Below are 20,832 nucleotides of genomic sequence, written 5' to 3' on the forward strand. Positions count from 1 at the left end.
AGTAAGAATACCCATTAGTTTTTATGTATTGTTGGACTGCAGAAAAACAAGTGGCACTCAAGGCACCTAAAACCCATCTCTGATGCAGTGAAAATGTATTTCAAAGTTTAGAAAAAGAACTTAAAATATGAAAGTAACAGTTGATTTTGAGTTAATATAACTCCTGCTTGCAAAGTGATACTTCCCAATGATGTGTCAAAAAGACAACACGAGTTGTGAAATGCCAAGTACACCCTTCTTAAGAGGCTGTTTATTTAAATCTGATTTTATAAAAGGCCCAGCATCATTAATTGTCCAGTTTTTAAATTAATTGGAACCAACATATTTCCAATTAAAATCCAGTTCTACATTCATAATTCTTTAATGAGAAGGATTCATTTGCTTCTCTACAGATTATTGCTTATGCCACTGAGGCAAATATTCTGTGGGAAGAGGATGTGCCTGGAATTACAAATGTGACTTTGTTATTTTCTATTTTTTAAAGAACAGAAATGAAAACTGTACACAGCTGTCATCAGTGTCTCAGCAACACACATGGAAAATATTGATCCAGCTGAGATGTCTATTAACAGGTGAAGGGAAAAGGTCTGTAATGAACAATGGGAAACAGCAGTCACAGATGGTTCTCAGTCAGTGCTTGGAAATACCCCCCAAATCTTTTCAACATGGAAATCCTACGTATTAACACTTTCACATGTAATTAGTGCAGCATGAGGACTGTGTGTGGGTGGATGTGTCTATTATTTACCTGTCTTTTCAGTGACGGCAGCCCTCCCACGTAGACTGGCGACTTAATGCTGATGGCAGAATTTGTTGCTAATCTCCCATGCTGGGCCCTTAGACCATCAACAACAAGGCGGACGTTCTTCCCATCTGTGCCAAAGACCACCTTTGCAGGGCGCAAACATAACAGAATGAGAAACCCCCAAAGCCAGTGAAAACCTCTGGAGATACTTTTCTTTAACTTAAACACCATGTTGTTGAAATATTTAAACTCAAAAGAACATGCTGGGACCAGCAGTTTCTGTAACCTGTCTCGTAAGACAGACCTGCCCACCACATGAAATTTGGGGCATAGCAATTAACTTCAGATTACCAAAATAAAATTTCTAATAGCTTAAAAATTCGATAGGCTTTGCCTGCTGAATGCTAGTTGTGGTTTCACCACAGTTCCTGTGCCATACTACTTACAGTGTGCCATTGCCCATCGTTATATTTAGTACTGGTTTTGATTTTGATTTGTTTTCCTCCAGAACCAAGTGAAAAGACAAAACGTCCTTTTGAAATGTGGAGAGCCATGTAAGAGTCTTCAGACCTTTCCTCCATGAAAACTATTAATCCTCTTGATGATCGAGTCCGCACATCTGCAGAAAAATGTAACCTGTAGGGGAAAGTAAGCATTTGAAATATGGGTCTGTTTTATTAGTTGTTGTAGTCTTTATGTTCTCCAGAAAAATGCCACTGAAACTCCATTTGTGAAAATGCAGAATAGCTTTTGGGTGGAATCACAGTGGTTTGCATTGCCTGTATTTCTGAATGTGAATGAAAGTTGACATACTCAGGCTTAGGATTTGGCATCAATATGCACTGTAATTTCTACCACATCCAAGTCAGTCTACTCAGTCTGGGTAAATGTTAGCAAAGAAAAAAAAATGCCCAAACCTTTAGACCCACTCTTCTGTTATGCCCCAAGATATAAGCAAGAAGAAAATCCTGGCTCTTGGCACGCAAAGATTCAAGCAGCTTTGACAACTCAAGTATTACAAGGAGAACAGAGAACATTTGTGTTACCTATCTGTAGATGCTGGTGGAGAAAACATGTAGGATAAGAAACTGTTGGGGGTGTTTCCAAGGAGATAAGCTTCACTGCTGACATTTAACTGAGTTGGTAAATCGTGGTTTTGCTGTTTTGGCAAATGAGCGGCTTTCAGATAATCAAGGTAGTTTTCATTCTTTACCTGTAAGACAGAATTGAAACATTTACTGTGCATGAACATGAAAAAAAAACCCAAAACATTTCAATCTACACATTTAGGTGTTCCCACCTGAGACGATCAACAGCCTTCTCTAAATGACAGAAAAGCTGTTGTCTTTCTGGACAGGTATGGGTTTAGAATGGAACTTCAACACAAAAAGAACCTGCTTTGGGTGTGAGAAGGAAGGAAAATAACAACATTTGAATCTCAGTTCTACAAACTATGGCGGTGCAGGCAAAGCTTTAGCATCAATATGGAGAGAAGATGACAGTAAAAATAAGCATACCTTGAGCATCTTAAACATGAGAGGATTCTTAAATTCCTTCAGCAACATCGGTTTGAGGTTCTCGTATTTGTGGCAAGCTCCAAGGGATACGCCAGTCTTTGCAGTATAATTAATGAGATTTTGAACCTCAGGGAGCTGACCTGTCCTGGAGTGATTAAAGCAGTAAGTGCTGTGACATGACATTCCTTTTCTTAAACCTAAACAACAACATAGTGTAAAACTGTGTTCTGTACAAAATAGATTTCCCAGTGACCTGATGTTAAACTACCAATTCTTATTTTTCGATGAGAAATGTAGGTTTAGTGCTGTAAAAAGTATTCCTATTTGTCCTGCTTCTGCCCATTTCTTTTTGGCTGTGGAAATAACTGATGTTTTGTTCTCATTTTTTCTAAACAAAGTATTTTTTGCTAAAAATTATCTGTTGAAAAACCCCCACAAACAAATATTGCCATTGAAAAAGGGGGAAAAAATGACAGCAGCCTTTATAGAATAAGATTGCTGGATCGGACTACAAAACTTTGTTGGTTGATTGTGCATAACCAGTGGCAGATCAAGAAAAAATGGCAACATCAGATTCTGCTAACTCTGTAATTCACTCTCTCCTTAAATAAGATGTTATGAGATTTGTCAAGGGGCAAAGCTTTGGTATTACAGGCAAATTATCAGAAAGACTGTCAAAACCAATTTCTTGTGTGTATAAAGAATAATATTAAGTAATACTGTCATTTTGTAAATTGTACCCAGCATCTCTAATCAGTACATTACAGAACACTTTGCAACTAGAAAAAGCAGTGAATCTCCTTGCCCATGTTTTTCTTATGAGGAGAGTGGTAGAGTTGAGAGCAGAACCTGAACTTCTTCTGTTCCAGTCCAGTTCTCCATTCACTCGATCAGACTAGCTACTATATTAATTCTCCATCTACTTTGGTACTAAAAGCGATTTTCAAATTTGTCTTCCAATTGGGAGGTTAATATACAAATTATTTCATTGTCTTGCAGTGCTTTAAATGAAGATATAATTCGAGCAAACTGATCAACTGAAATGTGTCCTTGCCCATGGCAGGGGGTTGGACTAGATGATCTTTAAAGGTCCCTTCCAACTCAAACCATTCTGCGATTCTATGATAAATCAAAATATACTATTTTTTTTTTTTTGTAAATTCTACACATGTATAAATGTTCACCAAAGCTTAGCTAAAAGAAAGCCTCACCAGGAAATTACTTGTGACTCAAGAAATGCTTTAAAGAATATATTTATGCCTAATTTATCTCCCAAATTTCACCTGTAAGGTGTCTCTAATAACTGGATAAACATGTGAAAAAAGACAACATAAATCAGGCATCCGATTTCTGTACATACGCTCTCATTTGTTCGTGTATCTGGTTTGGTTCTGTCAGTAAGCTTTGCTCCCTGTGCAGCTATAATGATATAATCCAGCATATCTTTTTGGATGCCTTGTTGGGAAACTTCCAATTTGCTATGTTGAGTTCATTCTTTGATTTAAAGACTACTAAACAAGTATGATTCAGACTAAAATTCCATTACATCTGAACAGCAGATTTAATTACAACTTGATACCATGTATAATCTGCCTGAATAAAAGAATATTTGGGAGCAGCGAAGTTATGCACTCATGAAGGCTTCCCACATGTAGAAGAAAAGCAATTTAGCAAAAAGTTATTTTAGTGTGATTAAAGGAGGACAACAGAACAAAATGCATGAAACAGAACTCTTTCTAGGCCAAATACCTTTTTATAAAGATGTTTGAGATGCAACCTTCAAAATTATCTCCACCAAATTTTATAGGTTCAACTAATGCCCGTGCTCTTGGAGAGTCAACTGATTTTAATGCAGATTCATCATCAACCAGCAGATGTACTCTGAAACAGAGTGAATAAAAATAAACATGTAATCTAAAAAATTGTTATGAGCTTAAATGAAACATATATATAAAAAGAACCATTTGACAGATGTGTTTGCTTGTTACATTGTAATTATGCTAGAGCTTAATGAGCTACTGGGATTTTTTTCAGTACGTGCTCACTGACTGCTATGAAACTGCTCTGCTTTTTGGTAGTAGATGTTGAGCAAGAGTTGAAGCTGGTACTTCAGTCCTACAGTGAGATCCTGCTCCAACTGAAATTGACGATAAAGCTCACAACTATGGGACAGGATTTCATCCTTTGTGTCAAAATGGTGCAGTTGACATGTTAGCAACTGCTAGTAGAGATAATATTAAGTTATAATTACCTGCAGTTATAGCCAGTCATTCAGAACTTGCCCCTTTAACTAACACTTATGTCGCTTTATGTGTTCCACAGAAATCAGTTTGATTTAGGAGCTTTTCAGTAAACTGTCTCGTCTGGTATGTACATAACAGATCATTACGGAAAAAACAGCCACAATATTAGCTTCTTTCCTGGGCCTTTCACCACCGATGTTACAGTGCCATGTGTAAATGTTATGGGAAGAGTTCCAGAGCTCCAGCCTGACAAACAGCCAAAACTCACACAGTCTTATAAAAGACGCGCACAGTGATGTACAGCTGAAACATCACAGGTACTGACATGCACATTCATAGATCAAAAATCTCCTTTTGCTTCATTATTTCATTATCCTGTAAATTTTAGCCATTTTTACACAGCCATTTCTAGCTGTCTACCCAAAGAACAAGTCACACAAAATTTTAATCTTCTTTTTCCAACCACAACATTAAAGAACCAGATGAAGAACTGGACTCACCTGTTGTCTGTTTTTATTACTGTCACATAATGCAGTGACCCATCTTCGTAGTTCTTTTTCAGTTCAATTTCCATCTCTCCCATCTTTGCTGTTACAATGCCAGGTCTCAGAAAGATGGTAAGAATATTAGGCTGTAAAAGAATCCCACAAAATGATCAGTTGAATGCAAGCACCTTTAGTTCTCCTTGATACTGCCACTAATAACAGTTCTCAGTGATCTCTCATGGGAAAGAAATTTTCTTACACTTAAACTACATTTCTTAGCCACCTAGTACCAGATATTACGTCCAGTTCTGCACAATTAGCATAGTTCCTGTTTTAAAATACCTCCGCACTCTGAATACCAAGCAGTTCTTTAAAATACTAATTTAAAGTATTTTTACAAAAAGCAAAGGATTCCACTCTCCACCTCTCAAATGCCTGATGTGCATTCCCTTCTTAACTCTTTCAGCCAGCAAGAATGGGGTTCTGCTTGAACCTTCCTGCTTTCTGAGGGAACGTAGCCAAAATCCTGCATATTTGATCATATATGTATGGGCAGAATGCCAGTTTTTCCTCAGAAAATTTCCAGCCAACTGTTTTGGGCAACAGTTATCTTACTGGGATGGTGGTGTTACGGTGCATGATCTACTCTGCAGAAGGCTTAAGTTCAAATCTCAGTTACTCATTGAACTACTTGTTGGTTGCGTGAAGAAATTGCCAGGGTGAGTTTCTCTGGCCTATAACATGAAAGATGCCCTGATCAAAAGATTATTATAATAGCCATTTCTTGCCTTAAAATACAGGAATCTACATGAGACTTATGACAGAAATTGACGCCAAACTGACACGGTCACAAACAGACATGATTGAGCCAGAAATAAAACCAATCACAAATTTTAAGTTGAACCCGTTTCATACCCAAAGATTGTAATTTAAGAGTGTTCCGGTTGATGCTGTGGTCTGAAAGCCAAAGCCAACTTGGAAATCTCTGGGAAATGGGAAACCTGCTGCATTCAGGCTCAGCGTTCCCTTCTTGGAGAAAGCCGCAGATCTGATGAGCTGAAAGGGAGATAATAATGCTTTCAGTAATTTTGCTTTTAATCAGAAGAAGTGGCAACATGGGACAACAAACTGCCCTACTCAACGTAATTGCAACCGACTCCAGTCAAATCCAACCACAAGGCAAACTGCAAGTACAATTATTTCAGTACAGAACAGACCGAATGAATTTGTTTCACCAGCATTAACTATGATCTGAGAGATTCTAAAGGGAGGTGAGACTTGCTGAGTATAACAAGCTGTTTGTCTCTAGCTACTCTTTGCATTGACACGATGGCTTTGAAAGCTTTCACATTTGGGGACAAAAAAGTGAGCAGCTGGAGGAATAGCTTGCAAGTACAGACCTGTGCAGATGAGCTACATAACTGAAGCTGTGTGAGTCACAGGACAGAATATATCTGGGCCTCTTTGAACAAAACACAATTTAATACATGAGAAGTTACACAGATACAGAGAGTGAAGTCAGATCCTCTGCATAGGGAAGTGGCCTGTGAAGAAATTGCTCTGTAGAAGGTTTAGATGCCACAAAAGGAAAGCAATTGAGCGCAAACTTTCATAGTAAAAAGGGCAAACGGGGTCATACACTATGTAAGTAGCAGTAAGTAGAAGCAGAAGTGCAATTTTCCTCTCTCCATGCAGCATTGGTTAAGCCAACACTGAAACATCCCATTGTCCCATTTTAAAAATAACATGGCAAAACTCAAGGGTGCACAGGTAATAATTATAAAACAATCAGATGAGTGGAGCAATAGCCTTACAATGAGAGACTGCGGTGGAAGCAGAGTCAGCTTAGCTCTTTCAAGAAAAAAGGTTTAGAAGTCATTTAATTAGCACCTTGGTGGGAAGAAAGATCCTGACTGGTATTAAGTAACAAAGTATTCTGGCCTAATCAATAACAACTGAAAGCCAACAAGTTTACATGGTAAATATGAATTCTTAACTATACACAGTACTATTTTAATTAAGAGGGTGGACTATGTGCTGGAGCAAGCTATCACATTAGGGGTGGAGTCTCCATTCTTCCATATCTTTATACCAAGCCCAGGTTCCTTTATTACCATTACACATTAACCAAATATAATTTTTGACCTAAGTAAAACATAATGGTCCAGGATTTATAGACGAGCCACACTCTGTGAACTCTAGCAGAAGTTTTTAAGGAACTTTTTTAGTTACCTTCCAATCATCTGAACATTTCTTGCTGACACCAACAGTCTCGTCAAAAATAACAGATGCAGTGTTAGGGTTTTTCACATTCTTCATGCAGCCCCGGAACGGAGGTGTGGATATATCAAAGCTGATTTCAGGGAGTGGAAGAAAAAAGAGCTCAGTAGCCTGATATTTCAAAGCACACACCAGTACAGCAGCCTGTAAATGCTGACAATATAAGAAACAGAAAAACAGAACACGAGCAATCTTTCTTGCACACACATACTTCATGCTGATCAAACCCAGCCTTCAGGATACACTCCAACAAAGAACCCACCATTAATCAAAAATCACAAGTCATGGTCATGTATTATACACTGGATATTTTCACATCACATAAGATACCTGATACAGAATATGAAAGAAATTTCCTAAGAAAATAGTTTAGATGGGGTTTCCAGAAAAAGCCTGTGTGTTACAGTCATTTTATAGTTACTCACCGTTCCCGTAGAGAAGATGGAATTCCACCTAGATAGTACTTAGTGAAAGGGAAGACATTTATGTTGGCTTTAATATCAGGACTGACGTGAACAGTATTCCTACTTCGGGCTAGCACCAAATGAATCTGAAATAGGTGAATAACAAGGATTACTTCACTTAGGAGAAACAAAAATAATGTGGCAGATTAAAAGTACTTCCACAGAGCAGGGCACATTTTGTTTACCGCCTCTTGTTTACTAGTGACTTAAATCCAGAAAAACTGCAGAGGTTCAAAGGTACTTCACAAAATTTGGGCATTTTGCCAAAGAAAATGCCTAAGGGAAATGCTTTACCAGCCAAATGCAAGGTGAGGTTTTATTTTCCTCAGGAAGACTGCCCCCAAAATACACCTCACCTAAGAGTCAGATATTCCCTTCTGTTTGCACTTAAAGATTCAGGGCTGCTGCCTGATCCAAAGCCTGGGTCAGTCAGCTGGGTGGAGGTAACTTGACCCAGTACACAACATAAAGATTCCTTCCAGAAGACCCTGCAACCTATCCTACTTAGCTGGAGATGTAGTAACGGTAAAAGAGAATTAATCAACATTGTCCATCAAATAGTTTAACACCGTCTTTACAATTTCACTCTTGTAGTTCTACAAAAGAGCCAGATTGAAACTAAGTAGACAAGCAACAACAAAAAGTCTGCAAAAGAGGAATCTCTGTAAAGATCAGCCTCGCCTGAAGACAAACTCCTAGGTGGTGAAAACACTAATCCAAGTATCAAATTAATGTTAATAATCACGATGTACACAGCTCTCTTTAAATAAAGTAATAACTCTGACAAAGTGTGGTTTGTTTTTTTTTTGTTTGTTTTCTTTTTTTTTTTTTTTTTCCTTTGGTGGTTTTTCTGTTAAAACTGAATTTACTCGCAGGAAAGCATGACAGTAGAAAGATCCATTTTCACATGCCCAAACTAATCCCCAGCAGCTTGATCTCCTCCCCACAAAAGGAAAACTTCACAACTAAACTTTACAAGAGTATGTTTAGTTTCAGCTATTATTAATATGTAATTTACAAATAATGATCACTTTATTATTCAAAATCACATACTTGTTTAAATGTTCCATCATTTACAGTTGCATTGGTTTCTATTTCTTTTGGAGGATCAGAGCCAACTTTGTATCTAAAAACTGTATGACCATCTTTAATGAGCACACTGATGAACTGATCCTGCAATTAAAAAAAAAAATTAAAAATAAATAAAAGCCCACCAATACAAGCTTCCAAAATTTCATATGTATTTCACTGTCATGTGAATAATTTGAATGAAGCTATCTAGTTGCTTCCATAAAGCTTTTGGGGGATAAGATAACACAAAACAGGCTAAACCAGTTACTATTAAATCTAACATGTTCTTGAGTAAGCAAAGTTTAAGAAAATGTTCTTGGACCACAAAACAGAGAGAAACATTTCACAAATTACCTCATTTGCTGCAAAAAACACAATGCCTTCATCTGCTGTAGTCTCAATTGTCTGCTCATAGCGTACTCGGCTGTGGATATTTGGTTCTTTCAGTGTGACGCTGGCATAACCGGTGCCTTCAAAATAGCTTTGATCAGTCTCTTCTTTATACCTGTAATAATTAATTGTCACAGATCTGAATATATGAGAGCAAAAACTGTTACCACATGGACTTACTGTCATAATTTTAAAAAAGCTTAAGTTAAAGCATTGGGTACAGGGCCACTGATAGAGCCATATTCTGATCTAACCCAAGCAAAGAGAAAATCTTCCACTGGCTTCTATTGGAATTGCATATGGTCTTAAGAGAGGAAATCATTAGTGACTGACTTTTTTGCAGTTAATGTAGTATTTACTTTATAAAGGAGCTGAATACAGCAGCCTATGAATTGTGTCTGGGCATTACAACATTTAAAGTGTTGGCCAATGGACTGAGATAGCCATAGATGTGAATAGTGCCAACACTGAAGATTTTCTCTAAGAAATGTAGAAATGACTAAAAGGTAGAAAAAAAATCAGCAATTCATCCACAGTGGTTATGGTTCTGGATGTGAAAAGACACAAATTCATCATGATAAAATCACAGAAAGCGAAACACGTCTGTTTACATCATACCTTCTGCAGGGTTGCACTTCAGTGGTATTGAGATTAAATGTCCTCTTGAAGTTGTAAAGGCTGATAATGTGCTCATTTAGGTTGTCTAATTCAATGCAGCCTTCATAATGAGGATAGTCTAGCTTACGTGGAGGCTGCAAGATAGTGTCATCAAAAACATCCGTCAACATCAGCTGACAAATTTTACATCTATGTGTAAGTACTAAGACTTACTGCAAATATTAATAAGACACAGAATATGACATCCTTAATATAATAAGATTATTATATCTTTATATATAGTAGTCAAACCATCTGATACCGCCCTAGGAGTACTGCAGCACAATTTAAAACCAAGTCATATGGATGGATTGGGAATAGTACTTGGCAGGGCTGGACAGATTTCTTGCTGTCCTCAGCAGATGAACTACTATCACGCTCCCTTCTTTGTGTTTTAGCATGCTCAAGCCAGGCAGCTTCTATAGGAAGCAGCATCACCTTGCATCCCGTCCATTCCTACTGACACGGATAAACTTTTACACAGCCTTTGAAAGACTGCTAGTGGCAATCTGTACTTATAAGAACAAAAGAATGATTAACACAGAAATCTATTTTAAAGACTAAGCAACTCCTTGTACCCTAAAATCTGGTGGGTATCCTCCAACATAAAAGACAACAGTGCTGGGATCAAGATTTAGAAGAATGTCATTGCTTCCGCTGCTGGCAGTCAAAGGCCTTTCATATTCTGGGGAAGTTGATGTTGCTTCTTTGATGTAATTCAGCTTTGCATACTGGTAAATCCTAAAACCAGAACAGACAGGCAAAATATCACATCACACTAACAAAAGTTGTTCTCAACAGGTTTTGGAAAAGACTGTTGTGCACTGTGGATCTTGTACCTTTCAAACTTAACTTGATCCATAACGGCTTCCTCAGTTTCGCTTTGAGTCACAAGTGGCTGCACATCTATTTCTACATCACCATCTCCCAGGTTATAGACACAAGTGAGGTGACCATCTTTCACAGCCATACCAATATAGTCTTTGGAAGCCTAAAAATAGCAAAGCAAATAATCATTCATAAATTATTAATGCTAATGAAGGTAAAATACAGCAGCACTTCCTCAGAGACATGAGTGTACTGTGCATAAGTCATAAGAAATCCACCCACCTAATGAAGAGAATTGTTATTAAGTTTATCAGTTTTGGGAAGAAACAATTGTAATCTTATATATGTTGCACTGATTCAGTGAATATAGTTACAAATTAATTGAAGAGTCATGTGTGTCTCTTTATTTTTATAACAATAACAGCTAAAATAGTTGTAACATTTGTAACACCTCCCATTTAACGCCATGAAAACGTGGCACTTTTACTAAAAATTAGACTCAGCATCTGTGAAATAAAAAAGATGTTTGGAATAACACTGAGTCAAGGACAATGGTTCCTACTGAGGTAACTGGAAGCAGTCATTTTCCCAAACAATTCAAATTTTATTTCTCCAACATACCATATTTCACAGGAAATGATTAAAATGCTGTCAACAGATATCCTGGCCAGATATTCAGGGGATAAAAAGGTGAAATCCAGCGTAGAGCAACTACTTTCAAACAGCTCTTTGTGTATGCACAAGACTCACTACAGATACATCTGCTGTTAGATAACAAGACTTAAAAGTATATAGTTAGTAACCAAATGCAGGAATTTTTTAGATGTTTGATGGTGTTTGAGCGAGCCTGTATACACAGCAGGTCTGTAATGTTCTGTCTATTCAGAAGACAAAAACATTAAGAGCTGAGAGACTGGATTTTAAAACTGAAGTGATCACCTCTTTTCAACCAACAGAGAAACTCACAGCGACTTATATTGTGAAAGGGGTCAAAGCTCTGCGGCAGGAGTTGAGCCGTGTTTGTGCCAATTGCTGTAGAACCTGGCACTTCTGACAAGACTGTATGATGGTATCCATGACTGATAAGTAAATTCCAAAGGAGTAAACCAGCAAAGGACAAAGCAGCCAGTCACCCAACAAGTTACTTTGTTGGTGGTGAAATGAACTATTCTTCACAAAACACTTCTTCCACCACATAATGACAGTTATATAGAAATGGGCCAACAGTAGCTGTAAACTTCAGTCAGAATAAATGATCTCCCTTCCATTTCTCAAAACATGTTGCCTGTTCTAAAAATCAGATTAAATATCAAAATATACCTACATCTTTATTACCCAGGTACAGTACAAATTTATCTGATGTCCTCTGGAGGGTGTCTAATCTTGTCTGGAGGGGAGGTCTTTGGAGAAAGAAAGAGAGGGAAGTATAGCCTTTCAGATCTTCAAGGTTGCTTGGAGGTCGAACCTCTACACCAGAGCTGCCATTGAACCTCATAGGAATAGCAACCTGTTAAGAAAAACAAAATTCAGTATGTTACAATTATCTATTGCTACTACTTCTACTTATTTCACTGTTGTGTTTAATTGCAAATTAACGTATTGCATATTCTAGTCATGTTACAGCCTTCAATTACTACAGATTTGGACTCTGATCCCAGCAAGCAATATTATTAGGAAACAGACTGGATAATACAGTATTCTGTATTATCAATACTTATCACTAACACAGCACTTTTTTACTCCAGACATCAATTAATCAACTCTTAACCATGCCTCTGTCAAGTAATTGTTACCTTGAATACAGGGACAGGGAAGGACATGCCCTGCAGCTCTAAAGAGCAAGCCTATGAATTATTTAGATGTCTACATACATACCTTGATACCTTGATGCTTCCCTTAGCTGGACTTGACTGTGTGTTGGAAATTATAATGCACCTCTGATATTAATGAAGACACATCCTACTACAGTTATTTACATCATGGTCACAAATTCCTCTTATTCATAGTAACTAGAGGTTATTTGAGGATGAGCTCAGCGATGCGTATCAGGGACCTGAGACCATGTTATCCCTTTAGCAACTATAGCAATTGCTTAAATGGAGAAGGATCATCCAAACAAGAAGATGCCAGTAGCTGACTCCTAGTGTGGTGGGGCAGCTGGAGGCATGAGAGCACAGGACTACACAACTTTTTTGGCGATGCCAGCATTCAACTGCCCATGCATGGGTGCAGAGCCTCTAAGCTGCAGGGCTGACTACCCCTGCTGCCAAAGCCACCACAACGTACCTTGGAAGACAAGAGGCTATTGGACAAATAAGGATTGCGGAGAGGCCCTGGAAAAAAAAGCCTGCAGGAGAAAGATGGAGCAGGATGCTACTGTGTCCACTCATTTTTATGTACAAATTATTATGCTTCCCATCATCACAGTTTAAGTGTTGTGTGGTGCTGTTGATTTAAATTTGTGTCTGGTCTTTCACATAAATTTTAACAAAATGATTCAGAAAGAGAAAGAGGAACAAAAGTACTGCTGTGTGTTGAAACCACTGAGGCCAAGCATGGTTGCAATGTTCAGGACAGACCTTATTTGCAGCATCTCTTGCCTGCTGAATCAGCTCTCTTATGCGATTTAAGTTCTCTGAGATATTGCTTATTGGCATCAGCTGTTGGTTGATACTCTCAATCTTGCTGAACAGATCTGGAAGTTTGTTTGTCAATTTTTTTACTGCAATGAAATTAAAAAGAAAAACCAACATTGATAATGAAAAGAGGAAGAAAACAGATGCAAAAATATGATATCACTACATGATTATCAGAAAAGCCGTTAGCAGGGTGATGACAGAACTGTTTTCATCACTCCTACAATATTAGGAAGCCCTCATTGAAACTAGCAGCTTATACTGAGGTTATTGCACTCCTGAAATTTGTGGCCAAAGGTATTTGCAGAAGATATTATGATAATTTCAACTTTCATTAGATCAGGAAATGATTTTTCATCCCCTGGGATTGAAAAAAAAAAAAAAGCCTGGAAGCATTAGCAGACTGAAACTGTATGATGCAGAAGCCAAATAAAAAGAAATCCAGACCTATTATTTTTCTAAATATGACTTCTAAACTGGTTTTGTGACTGCAGGGATGTCTTATGACTCTACAATAACATGCAGGGCTAGGTCTTGAATTTATGTTATTTAAAATGTTTTCTCTCTCTTGACTATATCTGAGAAAGTTGCTGAAAAGAGGAAAAAAGATGTTGTTTGTTATTGTCCCTTATTTTATATTTCACCTGGTCTGCATGCAATCCTTTTCAATTAATTTCAGCTAACAGATGCCTTAACCTAAGCTAATTCTCTAGGTCCCTTCTCTAGTCAGTGCAGCAGAAAAATCACAGAATCACAGGGTGGCTGGGGTTGGAAGGGACCTCTGGAGGTCATCTTGTCCAACCCCAGTGCTCAAGCAGGGACAACTAGAATCAGTTGCCCAGAACTGTGTCCAGATGGCTTTTGAGTTATCTCCAAGGATAGAGACTCCACAGCTTCTCTGGGCAACCTGTGCCTGTGCTTGATCACCCTCACATTTTTCTTAAGTTCAGAGGGAATCTCCTGTGTTTCAGTCTTTCCTGCAAGGTCATGTTGCTGGCTCGTGTTCAATTTGGTGCCTACCAGTACCCTCAGGTCCTTTTCTGCAAAGCTGCTTTCCAGCTGGGTCGCCCCCAGCAAATACTGTTGCATGGGGTTTTTTTCTCCCCAGCTACAGGACTTCTTGAAATTAATGAAGTTCCTGTCAGTTCATTTCTGGAGCCTCTTGCTCCCTCTGGATGGCAGCATGACCTTCTGATGTATCAGCCACTCCTCCCAGTTTTGTGTCATCAGCAGACTTGCTGAGGGTACACTCTGCCCCATCACCCAAATCCTGAATGAAGATGTCAAACAAGATCAGACAGAGTATTGACCCCTGGGGCACCCTGCTAGTCACTGGCCTCCAAGTCTTCAGAGACCAGTCATGGTATCGGCTTTTAATACATACCACAAGATGGCCTGGATCACCTTCTGCTGTAGCTGTCCCTTTTCACTCACAGTATAGGAAGTTCAGAACACTAGCTTAGGTGCCTAACTTTTTGGTGGCTAAGATTTCTGCTGCAAAACTGACCACATTCACCTAACAGCGAGTTGGCTGGTCTCAGATAGCACCTGCAACAGCAAATACAACATCTACCTGAATTGTTTGCCTCCATCAATGCTTTACTGAAGCCAGCACTCTGTGTGTTTCCATAGGTGCTCTTCATTTTCTCCACATCTTCTTGAATTGGCAGCAGCTCATCCAATACATTAGTTGTGACATCCTCGGCACTTTTTACCATGTTCTTTGCACTGGTGATGATGCTGTCAATATCATCTGAAACACATAAAAATGCACGTGCAGATTCTCATAGTAACAGATTAAAAAGGCAAACTGGAAGTGATCAGTAACAGACCTCTGTTTATCCCATTGAGATTATTTTGAAGAGTGACAAGATCAATTTGCAGTGCATTCTTCTTTCCATCAGTGACATCAATTCTTTGCTTTATGTCTTCAAGGGTTGGACCAAGAGCTGCAAAACAGTGAATGCCCTGTATGAATTTTAAAAAGAAATACCAGCTCTCTGTTGGACAGGTGGTGCGGAAACACCAGCCTGCACTCTTACACAGCTTCTATTGCCACTGAGCATTGAATGAGCATTTGCACTGCAAAACAAGCACAAGGCTAAGGATTTGCTGGTCAGCAGTACTGCAAAGGTGTATAGCATAGCAGAGGTATGAAATGCACTTTCTCATCTTTTTGCCATTCGAAATAACCATAACAAGATAACCCATTGTAATGGAACTAGCTTCTTCTGGTTAAATGTGTGCTGCAGAGCTCTGCTGAGCTGTGAAAATTCATGGTTCAATGAAAGCTTGTCATGCTGTGCCTACATTTCTACTATCATTTTCATTTTCAGTACCTTGCAAAGTCTTTTCAGTCTCTTGTGCTTGATTCAAGAGTGTACTGCTGTCAGTTTTTAACTTTGTAGCTTTTCTCGATAGATCTTCTCTCTTCACAGTCTGGTAACAGAAGCATGGTAATGTAAGACTGCTGTAATAACTACTAAAATTTTAAAAGTAAAAGAGCCCATTCCAGTTTAAAAAACCAACTATACAAGGGCAGAGATTTAATGTGAAAACCAGAACCTTAAATAACAATTATCAAGATTAATTTAAGCATAATACACCCTTAGTCTTTAGGAAACCTCTGACAGATTTTGGAGCATTCAGAAGAAATTACTAGCACATGGCTGTTAGATATTACTCCTCTGCTGAAGAACTTGTGGGTGTTACTCCTGCAAAGTAAAAGACAATACCTGTAATCGCATTCAGAGATTACCAGTTTTGCCTTATACACATCTCTTTATTTTGCACAGAAAGGAACAGTTAGTATTCATGTGGACAGCCTCATCAGAAAGGCAGTAACTAGTCTGCTTAGTGCTGAACTCATGAGCCCACAGAAGATCAGTTCATATAATTGCTTCAGCCAAGTAAGGCACACCAAGACACACGAGTTTTTTTGGTGACTCTCCGGTAGTTAACAAAAAATCTAGTTGTAACGAGTTTACCATCATTTGGCCACTTATGGGTACTTACCGATAGAGCTGAGTCAGCTGCATTCCCAGCTCTGCTGGCTGCTTCCTCTGCTGCTTTGATGGCATTAATAATATTGTCATAGGCAGTAGAAGCTTCCACAGCACAGCCTACCAGCTCATCCTTCCTGGCGCTGTTCTTTATTCTGTGGGAAACAGGGTGGAAAATGCAACCTTCTGCAAAAACTGTGGCCTATGGGAAGTATCCTGAATCCAGTATTTTCAGTATTTTCCAATCAATGACAATACATAAAATGTTTTCCAGTTAGATCTGTAATTTCTTTCTGCAAAAATATCAAACTTAGAGGCAGACCAATATGAAAAGACTCTTCAGATTATGGGATAAGTTCAGGTGCTCTGAAAAGCACAACTGTGGGCCTCCAAAGCAGCCTTTAAATGATACAGGTTGTGAGAATTCACCAAGGCACAAGGTCAATAAGGCATCTCCATCAGAGTCTCCCAAATACACTGCAGTTCAGAGAACTGCAGCTTCCAGATAATCTCTGGCTGCTCCAGCATCCTACAGCAGCAGATGGGGCACAAGATGGAGCAACTACACCACCCTTGGGCTTTTCCCCAAGAACCAGTGCAGTAGCTCTGGAATGAGAAACAAAAGACAAAATCTCTTATATCCACTTTCCATGAGCTGTGCAACTGTCCAACATTAGCTGCCTTGTATTTGTGAGAACATTGTCCTTTTAATTGAAATGATCATGCTGAAAACTAATAAAAAGTTAATGTTTTTTAAAAATTATTTAAACTAAGAATTTTCCACCTGAATTAGGCATCTGGGAATTTAACTTTTTGAGAGTTTCTAGTTGGTATAATGACAAAATGCAAACAATTTGCACAGGAAAAAAAAAAAAAAAAAGGCATTTCACTTTTTACATTTTGTTCAGATGTACAATAGAAAGCCTCCAAACTTCACTCATAATTCCAAGGTAAAGTACAAGTAATGGAGAGATAAACACTTGATCCACATCAAGTTTCTCATATTTTTGCCTTTCTAGAAGATTCCTTGATGTGTGAGAAAACTATAGGAAATCTTTTCCTCACTAATGCTAAACAGGCAGGTCTGAAGACTCTGCCAAGACAACATTGCTTCCAATTATTTGCCCCAATTCATTGACATCATAAAGGTATTCCTCAGTGCGAGTACAGGAAATAACACTACAAAAAAGATATTCTAAATATGTTCCTATTCTGTACACACGGATTTTCTCTTGCTAGTAAGAAGTTAATGATGTGTTAATGCAGCACAATAAAGCCATATTATGGGAGTCCCTACTTCTGGGAAAAAAAAAAAAAAAAAAAAAAAAATCAGGAAAAATGAAGAAAGACCTGGTTTGTGGGGAAAAAAAGAAAACAAAACATCTGCACATCAGAAAGAAGCAGAAAAAGACAAACCAAATTTCTTTTCAAGTTTGCAAATGGTCATTAAAGCAAGTGAAGTTGCAGACAGAACATTGCAACTATGGAAGTTATGTTCAAAAAATTCTCATTTACAGGAATAGCAACATACTCTTCCAGTTGTTTTGCCAAGTCTTGCAAAGATTTGGCATGTTCCTCAGCCCTCACCACCAGCGGTTCTTTGCTTGCTGATAAGGAGCTATTTGCCAGCTTTTCATTCATATCCTTCCTTGCTCCATCCAGCTGAGCAGCCAAGCTTTCATATTCCTGTGGGTTTATAAAGATAAAATTTTATTTGTATTCACACGTTTGATTTTGTCCTCATCTCCTTCAGTGTTACATAGACAAGCCTCATGTCCTAACCACTGAGTTATGCTGCCTATTACAGTGACAGCGAAGTATTGGGGGTTTTAACCTTAACTTAAGAAGGTTAACTGTACCTCTTTGCTCTTCTGCAATAATCCAAGTACACTGTTAGCTTGCGTCAGGGAAGTTCGGGCAGAGCTCAGAATATCCAAGATACTTCTCTGTTGCACATTTGTCTCCTCAATCCTTTTCTGAGGAAAAGTGAAAGGTTGAGTAACACATGATTGGGTTAAAAATGAAAGAGAGGGAAAACTGTATCTGCCTAAACTAGTTTGCAGTAGGATTTACTAAAGGTACCATTGCTGTGCTAATCAGACACCTATAGTGTTCAGGGTCTAATGCTATCCTGCTGGTTAGAGGAATGAGAAAACTCAGGAGTCAGTTGGGCAGCAGGCTATGGTAGTTCAGTTTTTAGTCCTCAAAGTAAAAGTAGTATGGGTCAGCTGAGATGAGCTGTCAGGACAGGCTACCTAAGTGTCTGGCTTCTCAAACCTGGAAACTTCAAACCTGGAAGCTAAAGCAGCCCCCAAGTGACTACCCTGATATTTTCTGTTCTCTCAAAGACAGAAATAAAGTGATTTCACTATCCCTTCACCTGGGGATCTTACCAGAAAGGGGGTGTGAAACCTCCTCACCTTATTCTCTTGAAAGCTCTGAGGGGAAAGAAGCTCCTTGGTCTAAAGCAGCCCTGTGAAAACCCACAGTGTAGCTCTAGGGTAATGGCACACCACAAACACAGCCAGGCAAGTGGTGTTGCAGGGAAGGACACATTAGCTCACTTCAGCTGGGTTGCTATCACAGTAATGTGTCAAATCTCTCTGTACCAGGGAAGTGTATCAGGAGATTTATGACTTCTACAGATGCATCCATCTTTTAACGCAATTGTGCATACTTAGGTGGCACATGTACAGTCCATGCACATAGAAGTACAATTGAATATTGAAAGAGACAGTTGAATGCAGAAATTCTTTTGTTCAAGCAGTGTTAGCAAACTGGATGGACATAAGTGTGCAAAACCAGTGATACATTTCAGCAAAATCACAATTACTTCAAAAGAATGGGTCCTGCAACACACTCATTTCTTGTACAATTTACCGGCTCTAAAAATCAAGCACTGCTCAGGAATGACAGCTGTTTCTTGTCACCTTTCTGATGAGACCTCAGAAGCAGTTCTATAGAATATTAATCCCAAATAATTCAAAAGTACTGCACACGTTATTTCTCCCATCTTCATGCCTGTTAAAGCCAAATACTTTAAGGAACTTACTACAAAAAGTACAAAAGCATCAGGATTTTGATATAGAATAGGAAACAAAAAGGCAGCTGAAGAGAAGGGCCAGGCAGAGGCTCCTTCCGTGCTCTCATCAGAGCTATGTCTTGGTCATGCTGTCCTGGTCACATAAACAGGTCACAAGTGGGAGCCGACTACATTTATACCTGTCCACACATACATCAAATGACGGAAAAAGGCCCTGGAGAAAGTCTAAAGAATTAGTGCTACTTGGCTTTGCAAGGCCAAAAGCAGCAATCAAAACCACTTTTTATCTCCTGAGGTTTAACTTTCTTCTCCTGAACCCCAACATTACCTTGATGTCTTCCAACAGAACTCCATTATCTCTGTTTAAGTTTTCAGCCTGCTTGATTTGTCCCGTCGCCTCATTCAGAGCTTCACGAAGGTCAGTGATTTTGGATTCATATTCATTCAATGAATCCCTCACAATTTTAATAAGCCCATGATTTTCTTGGTGGTACCTTTGTAGTTCATTCTTAATACGTGCCAGTACTGCAGTATGAGGACCAGAAAGAAAAGTTTTGTTCACAGAAGAAGGGAACCAGAACAAACTTCCTTCAAAAGGGCTTGACATTTAGGATTAGAAAGCTGGGGTTGTGTGAAATACTGAGCATCCTTTGCAGCACTCATTTCAGTGTCACTATAGCAGAGATGCTATTCAGCATCTCACTGGATCAGACCTGCACAAGTTTGCTGCTGCGAACACAGGGCACAGATAAACATTTATTTGGCTACTCCTAAATTAAGTAAGGATGAAGATGATCTGCAAATAATTAATTGTTTTCTTTTTTTTTTTTTTTTATATGGAACTAACACAATTTCGTCAACAATTTCATCTACAAAGCAGATGTCTACATCTGTACTAGTCAAAGCTTCCTCTGTAATCAATGGAGAGATATAAACACATTTAATCTCTAAGAAGGCAGAAAAACAGAAGAGGTGAAATGAATCACACTCTTCAGAGTGCCCGTTTCACTGCCTGCAAGAAGAGTTACAGAAGTATTACTCAGAGGTAGGTATCAAAGTCTAAAGTTGGGGAAATTACTTTTATTCCTGAGGTCATTCACATTTCTCAACTATGCCCCTCATTAGGATATAAGCATGTGACTCTGCTGTCCTTGCAGTATCTAATGTCTGGAATCAGGTTTCTGAATGTCCCAATAAAAGACATGCAGAGAAACATAAAAGGGAGTATAATTAGTGCAACTAGGTCTTCTGAACTTCCTTAATCTTGTATGATCTGGTCCTTGGGACTACTCCAGCAGCTTCTTAAAATCTGTTGTTAAATTACATGTATAATGCCTCTAAAATTGCTGCATCTGCCATAGTCTATATAATACACAGAAGTGCTGCATAGGTATATATTATTATAGGCTATGTCTTTATTTTACTGAGATACATCCAGTTAAAAAAGGACCTACTGGGTTGCTTCCACAGC

General features: G+C 38.6%; 1 protein-coding gene and 1 long non-coding RNA gene across 3 annotated transcripts in view; one reads left to right on the forward strand and one right to left on the reverse strand.

Annotated features, from left to right (window-relative positions):
• LAMA3 (laminin subunit alpha 3) overlaps positions 1–20,832 on the reverse strand; it is a gene marked incomplete at its 5' end in the record, with an annotated part of 116,258 nt that overhangs the window by 3,847 nt on the left and 91,579 nt on the right. The window contains 23 exons of the mRNA XM_082043886.1: positions 749–889; positions 1,192–1,381; positions 1,792–1,952; positions 2,263–2,407; positions 4,012–4,143; positions 5,006–5,136; positions 5,906–6,046; positions 7,223–7,343; positions 7,696–7,820; positions 8,788–8,907; positions 9,160–9,310; positions 9,814–9,947; positions 10,431–10,593; positions 10,692–10,843; positions 12,005–12,187; positions 13,260–13,402; positions 14,890–15,069; positions 15,149–15,265; positions 15,656–15,755; positions 16,332–16,473; positions 17,850–18,004; positions 18,178–18,294; positions 19,690–19,886. Of these exons, the coding sequence (XP_081900012.1) occupies positions 749–889; positions 1,192–1,381; positions 1,792–1,952; positions 2,263–2,407; positions 4,012–4,143; positions 5,006–5,136; positions 5,906–6,046; positions 7,223–7,343; positions 7,696–7,820; positions 8,788–8,907; positions 9,160–9,310; positions 9,814–9,947; positions 10,431–10,593; positions 10,692–10,843; positions 12,005–12,187; positions 13,260–13,402; positions 14,890–15,069; positions 15,149–15,265; positions 15,656–15,755; positions 16,332–16,473; positions 17,850–18,004; positions 18,178–18,294; positions 19,690–19,886 (3,341 nt within the window). The remainder of the gene's footprint in view (positions 1–748; positions 890–1,191; positions 1,382–1,791; positions 1,953–2,262; positions 2,408–4,011; positions 4,144–5,005; positions 5,137–5,905; positions 6,047–7,222; positions 7,344–7,695; positions 7,821–8,787; positions 8,908–9,159; positions 9,311–9,813; positions 9,948–10,430; positions 10,594–10,691; positions 10,844–12,004; positions 12,188–13,259; positions 13,403–14,889; positions 15,070–15,148; positions 15,266–15,655; positions 15,756–16,331; positions 16,474–17,849; positions 18,005–18,177; positions 18,295–19,689; positions 19,887–20,832) is intronic.
• Positions 483–8,556, forward strand: LOC309435541. 2 transcript variants are annotated; one of them, XR_014183180.1, is made up of 5 exons: positions 483–572; positions 1,254–1,393; positions 4,585–4,822; positions 5,457–5,709; positions 8,329–8,556. It is a non-coding gene; the product is annotated as an uncharacterized lncRNA (long non-coding RNA). The 2 variants fall into 2 exon arrangements; XR_014183181.1 differs by lacking the exons at positions 483–572; positions 1,254–1,393 and adding an exon at positions 2,286–2,424.

Source organism: Streptopelia decaocto, assembly GCF_964273445.1.
Source record: "Streptopelia decaocto genome assembly, chromosome: 2".
In the NCBI taxonomy this organism is placed as follows: Eukaryota; Metazoa; Chordata; class Aves; order Columbiformes; family Columbidae; genus Streptopelia; species Streptopelia decaocto.